The sequence below is a fragment of the Podarcis erhardii genome (genome assembly GCF_964252035.2).
Source record: "Podarcis erhardii genome assembly, chromosome: Z".
In the NCBI taxonomy this organism is placed as follows: domain Eukaryota; kingdom Metazoa; phylum Chordata; class Lepidosauria; order Squamata; family Lacertidae; genus Podarcis; species Podarcis erhardii.
In genome coordinates, this window is record NC_138504.1 from 50,700,838 (window position 1) to 50,720,041 (window position 19,204).

General features: G+C 43.2%; 1 protein-coding gene across 2 annotated transcripts in view; it reads left to right on the top strand.

The window, feature by feature from the left end:
* Positions 1 to 19,204, top strand: part of NEK6 (NIMA related kinase 6) — a 92,353-nt gene that overhangs the window by 44,152 nt on the left and 28,997 nt on the right. For both annotated transcript variants that reach the window (XM_081847721.1, XM_081847720.1), the window contains exons 3-5: positions 2,572 to 2,712; positions 3,541 to 3,603; positions 10,803 to 10,913. In XM_081847721.1, coding sequence (XP_081703847.1) covers positions 2,572 to 2,712; positions 3,541 to 3,603; positions 10,803 to 10,913 — 315 coding nt within the window. The remainder of the gene's footprint in view (positions 1 to 2,571; positions 2,713 to 3,540; positions 3,604 to 10,802; positions 10,914 to 19,204) is intronic.

Genomic DNA, 19,204 nt, shown 5'->3' on the forward strand with positions numbered 1-19,204 from the left:
TGGGGGGCAGGACTTTGTTGAGGGGACAGGAATTTTGTTAGGGGGGCAGAACCGATGTGATTGGTCAGTTAGTTAAGTATCTCGATGTTTTACTTGATATAGGGGGGCAGCTGCCCTTAACTCCTACATGGGTTGATGGTAGGAGGGCAGAAAGACTTGGGCTCAGAGACCATTGTGCCAAAGGGCGAGCTTCCTCCAAGCCCCCTTCTTTTCTCTCCCGCCACCTCTGATAGCTTCGGAGACGGGGAGGAGAGGTCTGTCTTCTTCTTTGGCCCACTGGTGGCTTCCAGTGGAGAGTGGAGTTACAGCTCTTTATGTCAGCTGAGGTGTGCTCAGCCAAAACAAGTTACTGCCTCTCATCCCTACACGGTGCCTTCTGCCTGCTGTTAGGTATCCTTTTTTTTGGCCGCAGGAGAAAATTTAGAAGAGCAGCCCATGACTGTAGACGGTTTGGATGACAAGCAGTGGGTTGATTTTGTGGCCTAGCATTTCTCTTTCTTTTTACCACTCCCACCCCCCATTTAGACTGTAAGCGTGTCTGCTGTGGACACAATATTTTACTAATAACTGTCTAAACATGGCGGGAAAATGGCCTGCTCTAATAAATACGGAAGTTTTGGCATGTTTTGGTCTGACCTGGATATGCTCCTTTTGTTCATGCTATAATTTTACATCCTCTCTTTGGCTCCATTGCTTTAATTAGGTCTGATAGGTTGTGATAGCAAATGCAAATCTAGGTCATTGCATATGTAAATGTGCAGCTGTAGCCTTGGCGGATGCCAGAGTCTATCAGCTGAGGTGTCCGGTCGTTTCCCAGCATTAATGGGGCTTGGTGAGCCGACTTCTGTGGCTGAGCCATATTGCAAGGAGTGAGAACTTGTCTGCAGGAAACTATGCTGCTCTGCTCCCGTGTTTTGTTTTTTCAGGTGCAGAAGGCAGCAGAGAACTGCTCTTGGCATTCCTTTAATGTACTGATGTGCATGAGAATGTTATCATTACTTATTGCGTATTTCAAGCCTTTTATGCATAATTATGATATCTTGTTGCATCCTCTGTTTACTGGACTATATATTGGAGTGGGTGGTGGGGTTGTATGATGATAGAACTGCATAGTGCATATAAAGTTCTGTGTAGAAGTTACTGCTCCTCATGTTTGTTGTCAGAAAAAGCTGTGATGTTTTGAGCTTCATCTGACATACCAGATTCTGGCTTAGCTACACGGGATGTAGTTATCCCTGCTACCGTTCCAGCTTCTAAGCCTGCACCCAGCTTTGAAAGCACAGTTCAGAATCATTGAGCTTTGCAGGACCTTTCCATCTCTGCAGTAGTTCCTATTGTCCAGTTACTGATTCATGCCAGCGCTGGAATCTCAGGCATCCTTCCTGAAGCCCGCACAACAGTTGAGGCAAGGGCTTTCCAAAACAGTATTGAATACTGATTGGTTCAGTAAATTCTGCTAAAAATGGTGCATCTTGTGAAGTGGAATGTGGATCTTGTATCTCCTACTATGCTGTAAAAATGTTACTAAGCCATTGTACCGTTTGCTTTGGGGAAACCCTTGTTTTCATAGCAGGAAACACCATGACAAAGTTGGTGCCATTTACAGTTAAAAGCTCTCAACTCCAAAATCCCTCAGGCCTGCATTGAATAGTGAAGGATCTGAATACATTTGAGAGGATGTGGGGCAGTTGTTTTTTCAGGGGGTGGTTTAAAGTAGACATTAGTAAATCATAAGTTTTGTACAGCAGTACAGAGTTCAGTCACTCTGTTTCTTACAGCTTCTGACTAGTTCTTAATCTCTGTTTTTCATATGTTTTTCATATGTTGTTGCTTTGCTGTTTTCATTCTTATTTACCATTTTGCTTGTTTTTATTGTTTTACTTTTTTAAAAAAAGTCCTTTGTAAATTGCTCTAGGAGCCATTTTTGGAACTGAAAAGCAAGGTTAACAACAACATTTCCTGACTTACAGCTAAATAAATAAATAAATAGCCACTGAAAGATTCTGTGGAGGCAACGTTTGAAACTGTCTTGGTTGGTAGGTTGATCCACCTAGCTCTGGGGTAGCCAAAGTGGTTCCCTCCAGATATTGGACTCCCACTCCTATCAGTCCCAGTGAGCATGGCCAATGGTTAGGGAGTTGTAATCCAGCAACTTCTGGAGGGAGCTATCTTTGATCTAAGCCAGCACTGTATGCTCTAGCTTGCAGCTCTCCCTGGTCTCATACAGAAGTCTTTCCAGAGTCTCCTTCCAGTGATCCCTTTTACATAGTGGTACCATAGAGTTGACCTGAAACCGTTTGCAGAATGCTTTACCATTTGTCTATGGTCCCTCCCAGAAATAATGCCACAAACCACTCTTACAAGCATATAGCACTATAGCTCACCTTTATAGGCATCTATCTTCCTTTCACAGGTCAGCCTGATATAGGTGGCTCTGAAATACTTTTGCTGGGAGAGGTTTGATCTAGTGGAAGAGCTCTGCTTCAGTTGCCTTCTGATTTAGTATAGCATTATGGTAGTAGGAATATATGTTTTCATTTAACCCACTATCCTCTTTTTCTCCTCAAACAGAGGCATCTGACTTCATACCCTTATCGCTGCACCTTAGCAGACTTTCAGATAGAGAAGAAAATTGGACGAGGACAATTCAGTGAAGTCTACAAAGCTACTTGCCTTCTGGACAGAAAACCAGTGGCATTAAAGAAAGTACAGGTGAGCATCGGAATACCCAAGTAAGATTGGATGAATGTGCCTCTTGGTGGCACAAATGGGCAAGTCGTGTACCTCTTCGCTTCTTGGAACTGTTTTTACCTGTGGATGGATCAGACAGCAGCTACTTATAGATATCCATTTGTGGAGTTGGCCATGAACCAGAAGCCTACCTTCTTTGTTGTATAAAATGTTACAATCTTTAATATTTTTGGCTCCCTTCTACCATATGCTGTAGGCTGGATTTTGATTTTACATGGGCCTATTTTGGGTATCTCTTTAGTATACCCAAGCTACTCTCATATAAAATAGTGAATAGCCCTCTGATTATTAGGATGAATATCTAAGCCTCTTTGCTTTTAATTAGTGCAGAGGAATATGCAAAAGAAGGCAATTTATTTTATCAATAGGAAAGGAGAGTCTAATTGTGTAACCCAAAAAGTCTTAGATCATTATTTGTACTCATTTCCTTGGCACTTTTCAGCGTATTCTTAAGATACACATTTATGTATACAGTATAATGTAATTACTTTGGTTTGTGTGGTTTGTTTGCTTGTTTGTGTTTATTAAGGTCAACAAATTGATGAGAAAACAACAAACTTAATAATACTTTATCCAGTTGTATTTATGTGCTAAATGCTGGTGCTACTGTTTCTGCTTTGTTTGCAGGTCTTTTTCATTCTTAAGAACCCCAAGAAACTAGGGAGCTTTAGAAAGGTCATGGTTGCCCAGGAGATAAGATAATTTAGGGATGATCTAGAATCTTAAACATGTGGGAACATCCATATTTTTTGCTTGACTTTCAACATGTAACTCTCTTTCCTTTTGAAGATATTTGAAATGATGGATGCCAAGGCTAGACAAGATTGCATTAAAGAAATAGACCTTTTGAAGGTAAGAATTTCTCCAGACCTTTGATGATTATCTGGGAATGGAAAAGATTATTGTTTTCTGGTGTAACTTGAGAAAAGTGGTGTGTGGTTAGAGGCCCTTGAAGCAATCTATGATCTCCCACTATTGTACTTAACTCCTCCTTTTTTGGATTGTGTGTGTGTGTGTGTGTGTGTTGCAGAATGGCAATAGATAGTTATCTTTAAGATTTGTATGCTTTTGATAGAGGGAGCATAATTTTTTTTCTTTTGTACTGAAATGATCCCCTTTCTGTGTCAGTGTAGAGTTGAGGAGATGTGCTTCTTCCATACTCTTCTTTCCTTGGAAGAAGGCATGAGACTCTATTCTGGCTCTAAACCAGTATTTGGACTCCATGCAGCTTCATTGCTAGATTAGCCATAAGATGAGATTACATCAGAGCTGTTCTGTGTGAGCTGGTAAACGTATAGTGAGGAAAGAGCAAAGAATGCCAAACCAAACAAAGTGAAGATAATCAGTAATGCCTTTGGGTGTTGTAGCGCTCTATACAAAACAAGGCTTGAGTGAAGGTGGAGGGGAAGAGTCTCCCATATGGTACTAGATATATTCAGAACATTATGTCCACATATGTTAGAATCAAGGAGAAGTGAAATCAAAACCCTCAGAATGACAGGGGAATTGAGATGGTCAATTATCATCCCTACTGTATAAGATGTCCAGAGGCAACTGCAGATCTCCCTGTGCCAAGCTTACCAGGGAGCCAGATGTTAAGTTGTGAATGCTATATTAGCTGGGCTGTGAAGACAAAAATGAGGAAAGATGATACACTGGAATAATTAGCACTTTCTTCTCTGGTTCCCTGTGTATTTTCTGAAGGCATTTCCCTTCCTTTTCTGGCTTCACCTGCATTCCCTAACACGGTCCTTGTTTGGCCAAGGTTCCCCTGCACAGAGTGGGAGTTAGGCTGGAACCTGACACTTCAAGGCATTGCAGAATGATGATTTTTGAACTATGAAAAGAACAAGCGCAATGTGTGTCTTATTTTGAGTTAAATAATTTACACCCTACTTTTTCTGCATATATTTCCAAAGCAGTTTAATGTCTACAGCTTCCCATTATTTTTCACTCGGGTATTAGGAAAGCTTGTGGACAGGTGATGGGTTAAGTTGCTGGGATGCTGCCAGGTTTCGCAAAGAAGGAGTCTAAACTGAATTGAGAGAGTGCTTACACAAAGATCTAGGTAGTGCTAGTGGAATTTACCAGAGCAGCATGCAGATAAATTGGGCCATGACAGTAGTAGTAATAGTAGTAGTAGTAGTAATAATAATAGCAATAGCAATAGCAATAGTAATAATTTATTATTTATACCCTGCCCACCTGGCTGGGTTTCCCCAGCCAGTCTGGGCGGCTTCCAACAAAATATTAAAATAAAATGGTGCATCAAGCATTAAAAGCTTCCCTAAAGAGGGCTGCCTTCAGATGTCTTTTAAAAGTCTGATAGTTGTTCTTCTCTTTGACGTCTGGTGGGAGGGCGTTCCACAGGGTGGGCGCCACTACCAAGAAGGCCCTCTTCCTGGTTCCCTGTAACTTGGCTTCTCGCAGGGAGGGAACCGCCAGAAGGCCCTCGGAGCTGGACCTGAGTGTCCGGGCTGCACAATGGGGGTGGAGACGCTCTTTCAGGTATACTGGGCCGAGGCCATTTAGGGCTTTAGAGGTCAGCACCAACACTTTGAATTATGCTTGGAAACATTCTGGGAGCCAATGTAGGTCTTTCAAGACTGGTGTTATGTAGTCTCGGCAGCCGTTCCCAGTCACCAGTCTAGCTGCCGCATTTTGGATTAGTTGTAGTTTCCAGGTCACCTTCAAAGGTAACCCCATGTAGAGCACAGTAGTCCAAGCGGCAGTAGTCCAAGCGGGAGATAACCAGAGCATGCACCACTTTGGCGAGACAGTGGGCAGGCAGGTAGGGTCAGCCTGTGTATCAGATGGAGCTGGTAGACAGCTGCCCTGGACACAAAATTGACTTGCACCTCCATGGACAGCTGTGAGTCCAGAATGACTCCTAGGCTGCGCACCTGGTCCTCCAGGGGCACAGTTACCCCATTCAGGACCAGTAGTGAATGGAATGGAATAGACCCGGCATAGTTGGAGGCACATGGGAGTCAGAGGGATTCAGGTTGTGAGAAGGAGGCCGGCAATCTCTGAGCACTGGCATCTGTAGAAACAGTGTGCTGTGGAGCTGTATGGCACAGGCAGCTAGTTCCTGTTGTGTAGGACCAATGGGATGACTTGTCATTGCTCTCCAATCCTGGCTCATCATTTCTTGAGCTTGGAATTGAGAGGTCAGCTTGGCCTGAGGAAGGCATTTCTGGTGGATGGAAGTTGCTGTGCTAGCAAGACACCCACTTGATCTGCAGCATCCTTTTCTTCAATACCCAAGACTCCTGGCACCAAATTTGATCATTTTTCTTCTCTAGAATCCCTGACAAGGACTTGCCTTGCAGGACACTGGTGGATTTGCAGCTGTCCACAAACTCGTTTTACTGCGTAATACACTTTGTTGGAAAGCATTGTGAAAAATTACAGACAGCAGTCACTGCTGGTCAAACACTTGCATGCATGCTGCTCAAAGCATGGTAGAAAGTCAGTTTGATAAATAATATTGCGTTGCAAAGGCATGAGGGATCTATTAGTAGTTGTTGCCTACCGGGCATTCCTTTCAAATGTATCCAAGTTTTTGACTGAAAGTTCCAACCAAATCTGACAGATTTTGCCCAAGATGTATATAATTCAGCTCTGAAGAGATGAACATACCACAGCAAAGATCTAAATGTCAACTTGAGATGCAGTTTTTAATGACATGATGCAGGTCAGCGTTTTTTGATAATTTGGTTCAGGTGCCAGATTTTTCCCACAGAGTCTATGAGGGCAGAGTTGTTCAAGGATTTGTTTAGAGGCAAGGGGACTGCTTCAGTCTGTCTGTCAGCATCAGCAATTGGAATGCGCTTTGATCGGTCCTGCACAGCTAATAACATGTCAAATAAATATCTGCAACTCATTTCTTGTTAATTGATGGCTCCCTGGACAATTGCTCTTACAAATATATACACACTGAAGGCTGTTTTGCTATGCTGTACAAAAGCAGAGGTAGGGATAATGTATACTTATGCAAAAATTTCATACTTGTACAGTTTATCCAAGAGAAAACAAGTTAGCTTATGTTCTGCAGTCTTTGGGATGTATTGCAGGGTTGCTCTATGGAAACGAGTAAAGTTATACCATTAACTCCCAACTAGACTCTGCCCTGAGACACAGAAAACACACACACACACACACACACACACACACACACACACAGCTCTGAAGTGTGCTTTGAAACTTCAGTTTTTCATCTGTACAGTTAAACAAGTTGGGTATTATTTGGTTTGCTTTATTTGCTGTTGTTTCAGGAAATGCCTCTCTCTTTGAATACAGGCCCCATCAGATAGAGATAGTTAGGCTTACAAGAAGAGCAATCATATTTATAAATGTTAGGTAAAGGTAAAGGTACCCCTGCCCGTACGGGCCAGTTGTGTCCGACTCTGGGGTTGCGCGCCCATCTGACTTAAGAGGCCGGGGGCCAGCGCTGTCCGAAGACACTTCCGGGTCACGTGGCCAGAGTGACAAGCTGCATCTGGCAAGCCAGCGCAGCACACGGAAACGCCGTTTACCTTCCCGCTAGTAAGCGGTCCCTGTTTATCTACTTGCACCCGGGGGTGCTTTCGAACTGCTAGGTTGGCAGGCGCTGGGACCGAGCAACAGGAGCGCACCCCGCCGCAGGGATTCGAACTGCCGACCTGACGATTGGCAAGTCCTAGGCGCTGAGGTTTTACCCACAGCGCCACCTGCATCCCTTTATGAATGTTACTTATGGTAATATATAAAGTTGCAGCTTTTGTCACAAATGAAGAAACTTATTTTTCAGTTGTTTAAAAGGAAATATACCATTTTTAAGTGTTCAGTCATTACAATAGATAGAGCCATTCTGATATACTGTAATCTAAACATATTAGTGAGAAAAGGTGAAGACCTCATCTCAGTGAAGTAGTAAGCCTGTGGTTCATGTCTGGGGTATTTGGGTGTGTGGGTGGTTCAGAGAGGTGTACATTAATCTGTTTTGGTCTGTAAGCTTGCCTTGTAGCCACCTCTCCTTCTGGGAATGTTATCCCTGCAAGGCTCTTCATTCTGTGTCCCTCGATTCCACCTCTTCACGCACCAAACCTGTATTTACATTTTCTATGCATTGTACTTAGAACAAGATTGTCATTTACAGAACAGAAGAAGCAAGGGCTGTGTTAATTATTGTGTTACAACATATTGTTTCTTATTTGGAGACAGGGGAGAAGAAATTTAGATAGCACAGTCGGTAGAGCATGAGATTCTTAACCTCAGGGTTGTGGGTTCAAGCCTCACCCTGGGCAAAGTATTCCTGCATTGCGGGGGGTTGGACTAGATGACCCTTGTGGTCCCTCCCTTCCAACTTTACAATATTCTACGATTCCGTGAAAAAAGAACCAGTTTTAAGTTTTGCATTAAATTTCTATGCTTACTATGTTAATCAAGGAAACCTTAGTCATTGGGAATTAGTCCTATAAAAAGTCGTGGCTGTGGGGGTGGGGTGGGTGAATGTGGAGCACTTCCTAAACAGCCAGGAGAGTAAAAGCAGCTAGTAATGTGGCTCTAAACATCAGCTGGCCTGCCAGCATCACTCTGTCCCGTTAGTGGCCACTTGCATTTTTGCATGCCTGTCACTGACAGCGTTGCTCTGCATATACATCAGGCATTTGCTTCCATCAAACTTTTCAGCAGCATTTACAAAATGAGAGGATAGCAGTCGTCTGAGCCAGAGTGTTTATGTGCATTAGAGGATGAAGCTGGAGTGAAGGTTCTGCAGGTTTTTTCCCCCATGTCAAAAGGCAGAAATTTCAAACAACCCTATTAGTATACAAATGCACTCGCTGGCATTGTTTCTTGTGGGTGCAGGAATTCCAGATAAATGTGGTACTTGGAAAGAACATGAGTCTGAGTGGGGAGCTCTGGAGGCAGAGTTTGGTCCTGAATGCCTGGATGGGAAAGCTGCATTTAATGAAGCACACAATAGCGGGAGGCATAATAAGGAGCTGGCCAGAATTGTGACTGGAAAGGAAGGCACTTGGGTGCATAAGACGGCACTTAAAGTGTTCTTGGTAAAATTGTAGTTTCATAGCTGCTCAGTGAGGATTTATTTTAGTCCTTCATTTTCTGGGCAGTATCCAAAAGGTCAGAACTTGCCTTTTTGGTTTGATTTAACATTGTGATGCTGCTTTATAACAAGCAGGTTCATAAAAGTTAACAGCAAAAATAACAACAAATAGAATTTCAAAGCTAGAACCAATTTCCATTAAAAAATATTAACAGCAACGTTAATGTAATATCAGTCAACAGTATATAAATATTAACAGATTTATTTATCTGTTTTAGAAAAGGCAAATAATATCCCAATCAAATAATCATTTCCAATTGTTTATGCAACTGACTCTCCAATTCCTCTGTGGTTGCTGTTTGACTGGGGCACATGAAATAAGCATTGTGAGGTCCTCATGCACCCACAAAACCTCCTTGTTTGTCATGTCCACATTAAGCCTACAAGATGTAGGTGCGAAATGTTTTTGGTGTTCATTTTATTCCAAATTGATCATATTCTGGAGATGATTGTTCCTCATTTTTAGTATGAGTGTGATGCTACACTTATTTTTTTAAATAATGATTACCGTATTTTTTGCTCTATAAGACTCACTTTTTCCCTCCTAAAAAGTAAGGGGAAATGTGTGTGCGTCTTATAGAGCGAATGCAGGCTGCGCAGCTATCCCAGAAGCCAGAACAGCAAGAGGGATTGCTGTTTTCACTGCGCAGCAATCCTTCTTGCTGTTCTGGCTTCTGGGATTCAGAATATTTCCCCCCCTTGTTTTCCTCCTCCAAAAACTAGGTGCGTCTTGTGGTCTAGAGCGAAAAATACGGTACTAGCTTTTTGTAGTGAAGGACACTCAAGACAACATACAGAAACAAAAACCGTATCAAGGTGCAATTGTTGTTGTTGTTGTTGTTGTTGTTGTTGTTGTTGTTGTTGTGCGTCTTGTGGTCTAGAGCGAAAAATACGGTACTAGCTTTTTGTAGTGAAGGACACTCAAGACAACATACAGAAACAAAAACCGTATCAAGGTGCAATTGTTGTTGTTGTTGTTGTTGTTGTTGTTGTTTAATTATTTTTTCATATTTTGAGAAAGAAAACATACTTTTTTAAACACATGCGTACATATACACACAGACCTATACACTTATTTTCACAAAACCCTATTCGTCAATACCTTTATGGGGGTTCACTGAACCCCAGGACTTCCACCCCTCCCCCGGCTTCCAGAATTCTTCCCCTTTTAACTGCCTTGTACTTTACTTTATTACTTTATCTAACTTTGTTATACTCCATTTTTATCCTTTGTTAATTTAAAATACAAGCATTATGTGAGTCCTGCTAATGTTTTTAAACTCTTACAGTGTTCTTTAATGTATTCAATAAAGTTGTACCATTCTCTACTGAGGTAATTTGTATGTTATGTCCCACATCTTTTGCTCAATGAATCATTACAGATTTTACTTCCTCATCTTTTGTTTTCTACTCCAGCCCCAATTTATACATTCTTGACAGAAATTTTTCATTATTTTCCAACAGTTCTCTCTGCAATCTTGAAAATTCTTTACCAAAACCAGCTCCTTTATCCAGCCTAAAATGTAACTTAATTGATTATATCGGAGCCAATCAGTTAACAAGTGTCTTATATCTTCTTCTTTTTTTTACATTCAATTGATTTTCTTCCTCCTCAATTAACAATTCTCTATATGTTGCCCATACCTTTTCCATATTAGTTATTTTTCCTGACAACACTTCTAACGGTGATAGCCACCATGGGGTTTTGTTCTCTCATAGGTTCTTGTATTTTTCTCATGCAGCATAAATTGACTTTCTGATAAGATGGTTTAAAAATCCCTCATGGATTTCCCCCTAACTTTGAGGGGGTTGGTGACACTGAGAAGTCCACCATCAGACTCTTGCCTTCCCTGCTTCATTCACACCTGTGAGCCATTATTACACACTGGTGTTCTGTACATTCATCATATAGTGATTGTCCTTCTACTCTGTCTATTTGCAGCAATTGAACCACCCCAACATAATCAAGTATTTGGATTCATTTATTGAGGACAATGAACTTAACATTGTATTGGAACTGGCAGATGCAGGTGACCTCTCTCAGATGATTAAGGTAAGGAGAAGCCTTATTCTCGAGGCCACACAATTACTTTGCTAAAGTAAAGTAAAACTTTCAAAAGTGGAATCAAGGGTACATGGGGAAATGGAGCACTTAAAAGTCAGCCCAGGGTGGTGCATTTGTCATATAAGAAACTAGAAAAAACTTCCCCATTTCTGTTACTGACTTCTAGCAGGAAGCAGCTGGAGGGCTGAGCAGCCAAGTGCCCTTTTCCCAGCCTCGGATCAGAGTTATAACTTGCTATAATCTTAATAATTTGGGCCAATGCTAGTGAATTAATTTATAAAGTATTAAAAACCACTGGATCACAAATCTCTCTAAGTTTCATACATCATAAAATAGTAGATGCAGCCAGCTGTAATTCACAGAACAATTAAATATGCATAAAATAATTATCAAAACACTGATAAGAATCAATGAAATGTTTAACAACGAGTATAGGTAACTAATTTGTATGCCTGGGTAAAAAAGGTAAAAGATAAAGGACCTCTGGACGCTTAAGTCCAGTCAAAGGCGACTATGGGGCTCAGTGCTCACCTCGCTTGTCAGGCCAAGGGAACCGGCGTTTGTCCACAGGCAGCTTTCCATGTCATGTGGCCAGCAGGACTAAACCACTCTGACGCAACGGGACACTGTGATGGAAGCCAGAGTGCACGGAAACACCGTTTACCTTCCTGCCTGAGATAAAAAAAAAAGGTGTCCAGCAGGTTTCTGAAATGTTACAGCCAAAGTGTCTGAGTGTCTGCCTCATGTCTATTGGCAGAGAGTTCTAAGGCACAGGCGCCGCCATGCCAAAACATTGGCTCCTTGCAAATGAATGAAGATTAAGCGGCACTTAGAAGAGGGCAAGTTCTGCAGGTTGAAGCAGTCAAATAAGTAAATATGAGGCAAGGTGATTTCTCAAGGAAAACTGGTTCCGAGCACCATGGGCTTTATATAGCCATAGTAAAACCTTGGACTTGGCCTAGTAACAAATTGGCAGCCATTAAACTATGAAAGGCAGTTACCCTCTTTGACCGCATAACTTTTTCTGTACTGATATTCAGTTGATGGGCACTTCTAATTCTTAGGCAGCTACTGAAAGCTTTTCCAACGGCTCTTGACCTTCTTTGCTTTAAGGCCTGAGACTTCGGGGGGGGGGGGTTCTTTCCCTGTGCTGTTCTCAGGAATCCTTGTGTGGTGGAACCTGCTTCAGCTCAGCTGTTGTCACCTGGTTTTCAATCGTTTCTTACATGTTAATCTGGAGACAGGCATTCCCTGTGAGAACAGATGTAGCCGCTCATATTTCCCCCCGTTATGCCGCCACTGATCTGACATTATCATAAATGATCGTTTTAGAAAGCTCACCACATGCCAAGAAAACCCCAGCTTATATTGAATGAATGAATCTCTGTTTGCATCAGCCATAGCAATAAAACAACAATACGATATACAAAGAATAGAAATAAAAAGTCAATTATATAAAATACATTTTCGGGTTTTGAATCAATAGTCAAATAGTGGATCTTATTCTGATTGCCCCAGCTAAAAGCCTTGCCACCTTTGCTGTCACCTGCTCATCTTGATCTGCCAAGAGAAAGGGCAATGTGGCCGTGGCTGGGTGACCTGGAATGGACAATAAAAGAGGACTGATAACCTCATTCCTCAAGTCTTTATAAAGAGGGCAAGCCAGAAGGGCATGCGCCACCGATTCGGTACTGCCATCTCCACAGGAATGCCATCTCCACAGTACTGCCATCTCCACAGGGATGCCATCTCCACAGTACTGCCATCTCCAAATAAGCGTTTTTCGTGTGGAATCTGTTGGAATCGTCCCTCCAGTAGAGCCAAGGGCAAGACATTCAAAATTGCGAGAGTAAAAGCGCGTCTATATTTTAGAATTGCTAGGTTATGCAGATAGGGTGCCAGAGAGTCGAAGGTGGAAAATAGTCATACTATGGGCAAAATTTCCTTATTGTGGCCAAGTTGTTTTGACGCTCAGTATCATTTAGGCGCTGACAAGTTAGACTGTTTGCTTTACTAAAACCCAAAGTGAGTAATTGTGGTGGTGATAACCCACAAGAGTGAAGTTTTTGATAGACAATTTTAGTCCAGGGGCTCTTGTGACAATCTTACAGCACTAGGGATATTAGACCAGGGGGATTTGAGTTTAGGCAAAGCCAATAGTTAAGTGTCCTACGCCAGATCCATAATTCTACCGAGGGAAGATTAGCCTCTAGCTGCAATGAGGTGTTTGGACACAGGGTGGTACAGAGAAAATTTGCCTTAAGAACTTTGATTGGACAGCTTCTGTAGATCCAAGGGAAGTGCCTGTCCAAATCTGAGCCCCATGCAATAACTGTGCTAGGGGTTTAGCTTGGAACATGAAGAAGCATGTCAGAATTTTGGTGCTTTCGGACGCTTTTTCTTTTGCAAATTTCTGGTGTGCTCCCCGTGACCCTGTAGACTGGGAAATAAGGCCAAGATATTGGAAAGCTTTGACCTGTTCAGTTAGCTGGTTGTCCATGCACCATCTATAGTTTCTGGAGAAAACCATGGCTTTGGTTTTCTTGTAATTCACGGTCAGCTATTCTCTCTGGCAGTATCCTGAAAATGTTCTCATAGGTCTTTTTAGGCCTACTTTTGTTTGGGATAGAAGAACCACATCATCTGCATATAATCGAATTAAGATGGGTTTTGTGGCCAATTTAGGGGCATGATACAGCTTATGAATTGATGAAGGCTGCGTAGAGCACACCATGTGGTTTCTTAGCATACTTGTCTCTGAGATGTGCTAGGACAAAGCAATGATCTAGGGTGGATCTGCCCTGCCTAAATCCTGCTTGCTCTTCAGCAATAATAACCTCATCATCTGTCCTGATGGCTAGTTTGTTATAGAGGGGCTTTCCAGCTTATAATTTTATAACCACGCTTGGGCAAAGCCAGGTCAGTTCCACTAATATAATAATAATGAGCAGCAACCATATGGGATGCTGCACATGCACAGTCTGTACAGGATGCTGCACATGCGCACTCCGTAAGGGCTGCTGCTTGCATGTGGCAGCTGTATAGGCTGCCACTTGTACGGAGTCCGTACGGGCTTTCACTTGCAGGACGACTGTGCAGGTTGCTGCACCAGTGGCATCCCGTACAGACTGCGCATGTGTGGCATCCCATACGGAGTGAGCATGCGCACCAGCCCATACAGTCGCTGTGCAAGAGGCAGCCTGTATGGAAGCCTGTATGGATGGTGCACGAGAGCGGCAGCCCACACGGACACCGCACGAGCTGTGCCCATATGGACTGTGCGCGCATTTAGCCGATCTACCACCTGGGAAGGCAGGGGCCATCTTATCAACCGGCAAAGAGTGGCAACTGGGGTGGCCCATCCCCTCTGCCCCACACTTCATTCACCCCTGGGCGCCTCAAGCTCCATAAATAAATAAACCTGGAAAAATGAAGATTAACTTCAACCAGAGCCAGGGCCTTTTCAACTCTGGCTCCGGCCTGGTGGAACGCTCTGCCTCATGAGACCAGGGTTTTGCAGGATCTGATTTCTTTCCGCAGGGCCTATAAGACAGAGTTGTTCCGCCTGGCCTTTGGCTTGGAGCCAATTTGATTCCCTCCCTCCCTCTCTTTTTTTTTCTTTTCCTTCTCCTCCTGCGATGAGGCTACATTTTAATGTTTTAATATTTTAATGTTTCAATATTTTAATGTTGTATTTTAATTTTGTTTTTAAGTTGTAATCATTCAACTTGTTTTTATTAGTGCTTGTAAGCCGCCCTGAGCCCGGCCTTGGCTGGGGAGGGCGGGGTATAAATAAAAATTATTATTATTATTATTATTATTATTATTATTATTATTATTATTATTATACCCCGCCTATCTGGCTGGGCTTCCCCAGCCACTCTGGGCAGCTTCCAACAAAATATTTAAATACAGTAATGCATCAAACATGAAAAGCTTCCCTAAACAGGGCTTCCTTCAGATGTCTTCTAAAAGTCTGGTGGTAGTTGTTCTCTTTGATATCTGGTGGGAGGGCCTTCTACAGGGTGGGTGCCACTACCGAGAAGGCCCTCTGCCTGGTTCCCTGTAACTTGGCTTCTCGCAGGGAGGGAACTGCTAGAAGGCCCTTGGCACTGGATCTCAGTGTCTGGGCAAAATGATGGGGGTGGAGACGCTCCTTCAGGTATACTGGGCCCTTTAGGGCTTTCAAGTCAACATCGACACTTTGAATTCTGCTCAGAAACGTACTGAGAGCCAATATATATTCAAGACTGATGTTATGTGGTTTCGGCAGCCTCCCCCAGTCACCAGTCTAGCCGCTTCATTCTGGATTAGTTGTAGTTTCCGCATCACCTTCAAAGGTAGCCCCACATAGAGCGCATTGCAGTAGCCCAAAACTAGAGCATGCACCACTCCGGCGAGACAGTCTGAGGGCAGGTAGGGTCTCAGCCGTTCATCAAGGATATAAGACCAGGCTCTTAGATACCACTTGGGTTTAGAATGTCTGATTCTGTGAGAATTTATAGAGAATTTCTCAAGGCTCTGATCCGAGTGAGGCATGTATTGATTATTTTGCTGTTCTGCTGGTCTTCCCTGCAGACTTAAGAGCCCTGCCCACGCAGTGCAGTACAACTTCTCTGTTTTGAGTTGGCTTTTGGTGACCCAAGCAAGTCCCAAGGTTCATGTTAGCACAATGTTTTCTTCATATAATCCGTTCCAAGATTCTGAGACGATGCGATCTAAAAGAACTCTTGGTGTGGCCAAGTCAGTGCTTTGCATGGAAGCATTCTCTTTTGGGGGGGGGCAGTGCTGTGTTTACTGTCCGGAGATCAGCCTACACTCCAGTAGGACCCTGGCAGGAACACATGCCCGACTGGCATTTTCCCTCCCTGCTGGTGGATCGTTCGGGAGCTTCAAAAGCTTTCTTCTGCCCAAACATCACGGCGACCGATGCCAACCGACACCGGCACACTTGGGGATCCGCAGAGTTTGTGCAACTTGCGTGACAGACCTCAGCAACTCAGCATTTGGGCTAATCTACTTTATTTACATATAAACACACACGGAGCACTGCAACATGGCTCCCTCTCTCTCTAGCATCAGACAGCAAAGAGAAAAAGGAAAAAGGACAATAGTCCCACTTCACGGAACACAGGAACACAAACATCCTGTCACCGTCACTTCCCACTCTGTGGAGTCAAAACATACACTGTCATTTACAGATAGGTAGCCGTGTTGGTCTGCCATGGTCAAAACAAAATAATAAAAAAAAATCCTTCCAGTAGCACCTTAAAGACCAACTGAGTTAGTTCTAGGTATGAGCTTTCGTGTGCATGCACACTTCTTCAGATACACTGAAACAGACTGTTTCAGTGTATCTGAAGAAGTGTGCATGCACACGAAAGCTCATACCTAGAACTAACTCAGTTGGTCTTTAAGGTGCTACTGGAAGGATTTTTTTTATACACTGTCATGTGATAGACAACAATCCCATGACTGCAGTCGCGGAGCAGGAATTCTAACTGGCGGGCAATGGCTTATTTTGGACTTGGGCTTCTTACCTTTACATTTCTGAAATTTATTTCTTTATATACCACCTTTTCCTTGTTAAGTTGTTCAAAGTGATGTACATGGTTCTCTCATCCCCGTTTAATCCTCACAAATACCCTGTGAAGTAGGCTTGGCTGAGGGACAGTGACTGGCCCAAGGTCACCCAGGGAGCTTCATGGCTGAATTGGGATTTGAACCCTAGTCCAACACGCTGACCCCTCTAATCAGTACACCACACTGGTCTAATATTTGTCTGCTCATAATTTCAGGACTCACTGTCAGGAAGGGTGAACAGTTCACAGAACATGAATATGTGTAAAAAAAATTTAACATGGGCAGGGATAATAAGAAAAGAGAGTTTAATGTGGAAAATAGCATAATGGGCTCTTCATTATTATCAGGACGTGAGCTCCGTCTGCTGTCGTGATTCTGGGTTATTGATTATTTCCCTTCCTTCATGGAGCTCAAGGTGGTGTTCATATTTCACCTCATCTCCATTTTCTCCTCACAACAACCCTGTGAGGTAGGTTAGACTGAGAGTGAATGACTGTACAGTGGTACCTCGGGTTAAGAACTTAATTCGTTCCGGAGGTCCGTTCTTAACCTGAAACTGTTCTTAACCTGAGGCACCACTTTAGCTAATGGGGCCTCCTGCCACACCACGCGATTTCTGTTCTCATCCTGAAGCAAAATTCTTAACCCCAGGTACTACTTCCGGGTTAGTGGAGACTGTAACCTTAAGCTTCTGTAACGCAAGGTACCACTGTACCAGGTTCACCCAGTCAGCTTCATAGCTAAGTGGGGATTTGAAACCTGGTCTTCCACGTTCAAGTCCAGTCTTCTAACCACTACACCAAATGACTCTCAGTAAGTACAGTCATACCTCGGGTTACAGCCGCTTCAGGTAGCATTTTTTTGGGTTACGCACCCGTCGAAACCCAGAAGTACCGGAATGGGTTGCTTCTGGGTCTTGGCAGCCGCGCATGTGCAGAAGCGCTAAATCACGCTTTGAGCTGAAGTGCCGAATTGCAACCCGTGTGTGCACAGACACACCGCTGCAGGTTGCGAACGCTGTGGGTTGCAAACCTGCATCCCGCACGGATCACGTTCACAACCCGAGCATCCACTGTACGTGGCTTTACAGTCCTTCATGGTTTGCATACTTCCAGTGTCTCCACTGTGAGTTTCAACCTGGTGAATACTTTCATGTTTGAAGGGGAGGTGGGTGTCTGAACACATGGAAATAAATGTTGTGGGACTAAAGTGGACCACAGCTCTCTGGTGTGTAACTACTCTGCAGTGTGTGCGTTTCTGTGCTCACCCTTTCAGCTGTTATGTTTCCGGATTCAGTTCCCATGACTGTCTTTTTCCTATTTAAACTGAATCCAAGTACAGTGGACCCTCTGGATACGGATTTAATTCATTCCAGGGGTCTGTGCGCACCCCGAAAAATCCATAACCAGAGGCGCTGCTTCTGCACATGATAGAGCACTTCTGCGCATGTGTGAGCGGCAAACCCTGGGAAAATACTTCCAGGTTTGCCACTTTTGCAACCCGAAAATTACGTATCCAGAGAGGTACGTAATCCGAGGGTCCACTGTATTGAGACAGAATTGTTGGGAAACAAAGTCACTTCCCTGTCCTTTCAGAGAAATAGTAGAATAGCTGCAACAATGCTTAGAAGGCGAGGAGTGGTTTAAAACACACCCAAGCACCCCCCCACCCCTCAGGCTCCCTCTTTGCCATGTCCCTGTTGCCTACATTATTTATGAGGCATTGTGGAGCTGATGTAACTGAGGGTTGCTAGCAGTACAACTCACTGGAGAACTTTTGGCTTTCTGTGAAATGTCAGGGAAATCTTATTGGACATGGCATTTAAGAAGGTTGCTAATTGTGGCCTAGTGTCTCCTCCCCTAAATACTTCAACAAGAAAGAAGTATTATCAAGTAAATAACACTTCAGCCCTGCGCTGCTCTTCAGCGTCTCACAGAATTTTATTTTTATTTTTATGCTTTATTGGTTTTAAAAGCAAAAACATAGCACAACAAAGAAAAAGTGTATAAAAAATGTAGTACTATATTCAACAAAATGCAATATGAAAAAGAGTTTGCACTTCTTACATCCAAAATTGAGTTAATTCTTCACTAATTCTAGTATGACTTCCTATCACCCCGCTGTGCTTCCTAGGTTTCCTTTCACTACGCACTAAGCATCATCTCTCCGAAATACAGTGGTACCTCAGGTTAAGTACTTAATTCATTCTGGAGGTCTGTTCTTAACATGAAACTGTTCTTAACCTGAAGCACCACTTTAGCTAATGGGGCCTCCCGCTGCCGCCGTGCCGCCACTGCACGATTTCTGTTCTCATCCTGAAGCAAAGTTCTTAACCCGAGGTACTATTTCTGGGTTAGTGGAGTCTGTAACCTGAAGTGTATGTGATCTGAAGCATATGTAACCTGAGGTACCATTGTACTCTTTCATTTTGTCTCTGTAACTATCTCCTAATTCATGCAGAAAATGTGTCCAAATCTGCCACCGAATTTATGTTGTTACAATATTTTTAAAAATATTCTCTATATACATTCCACTCTCTATTAAATAGTTGATCTGTGCGGTCTCAGAATCTTGCTGTTAGTCCGGCTAGTTCAGCGTATTCTAACATTTTGCTTAGCCAGTCTAATTTTGTAGGGGCAGAGTCCCCTTTCCATACTTTCACAATCAAAATTCTAGCCAGTACTGTCATGTACTTG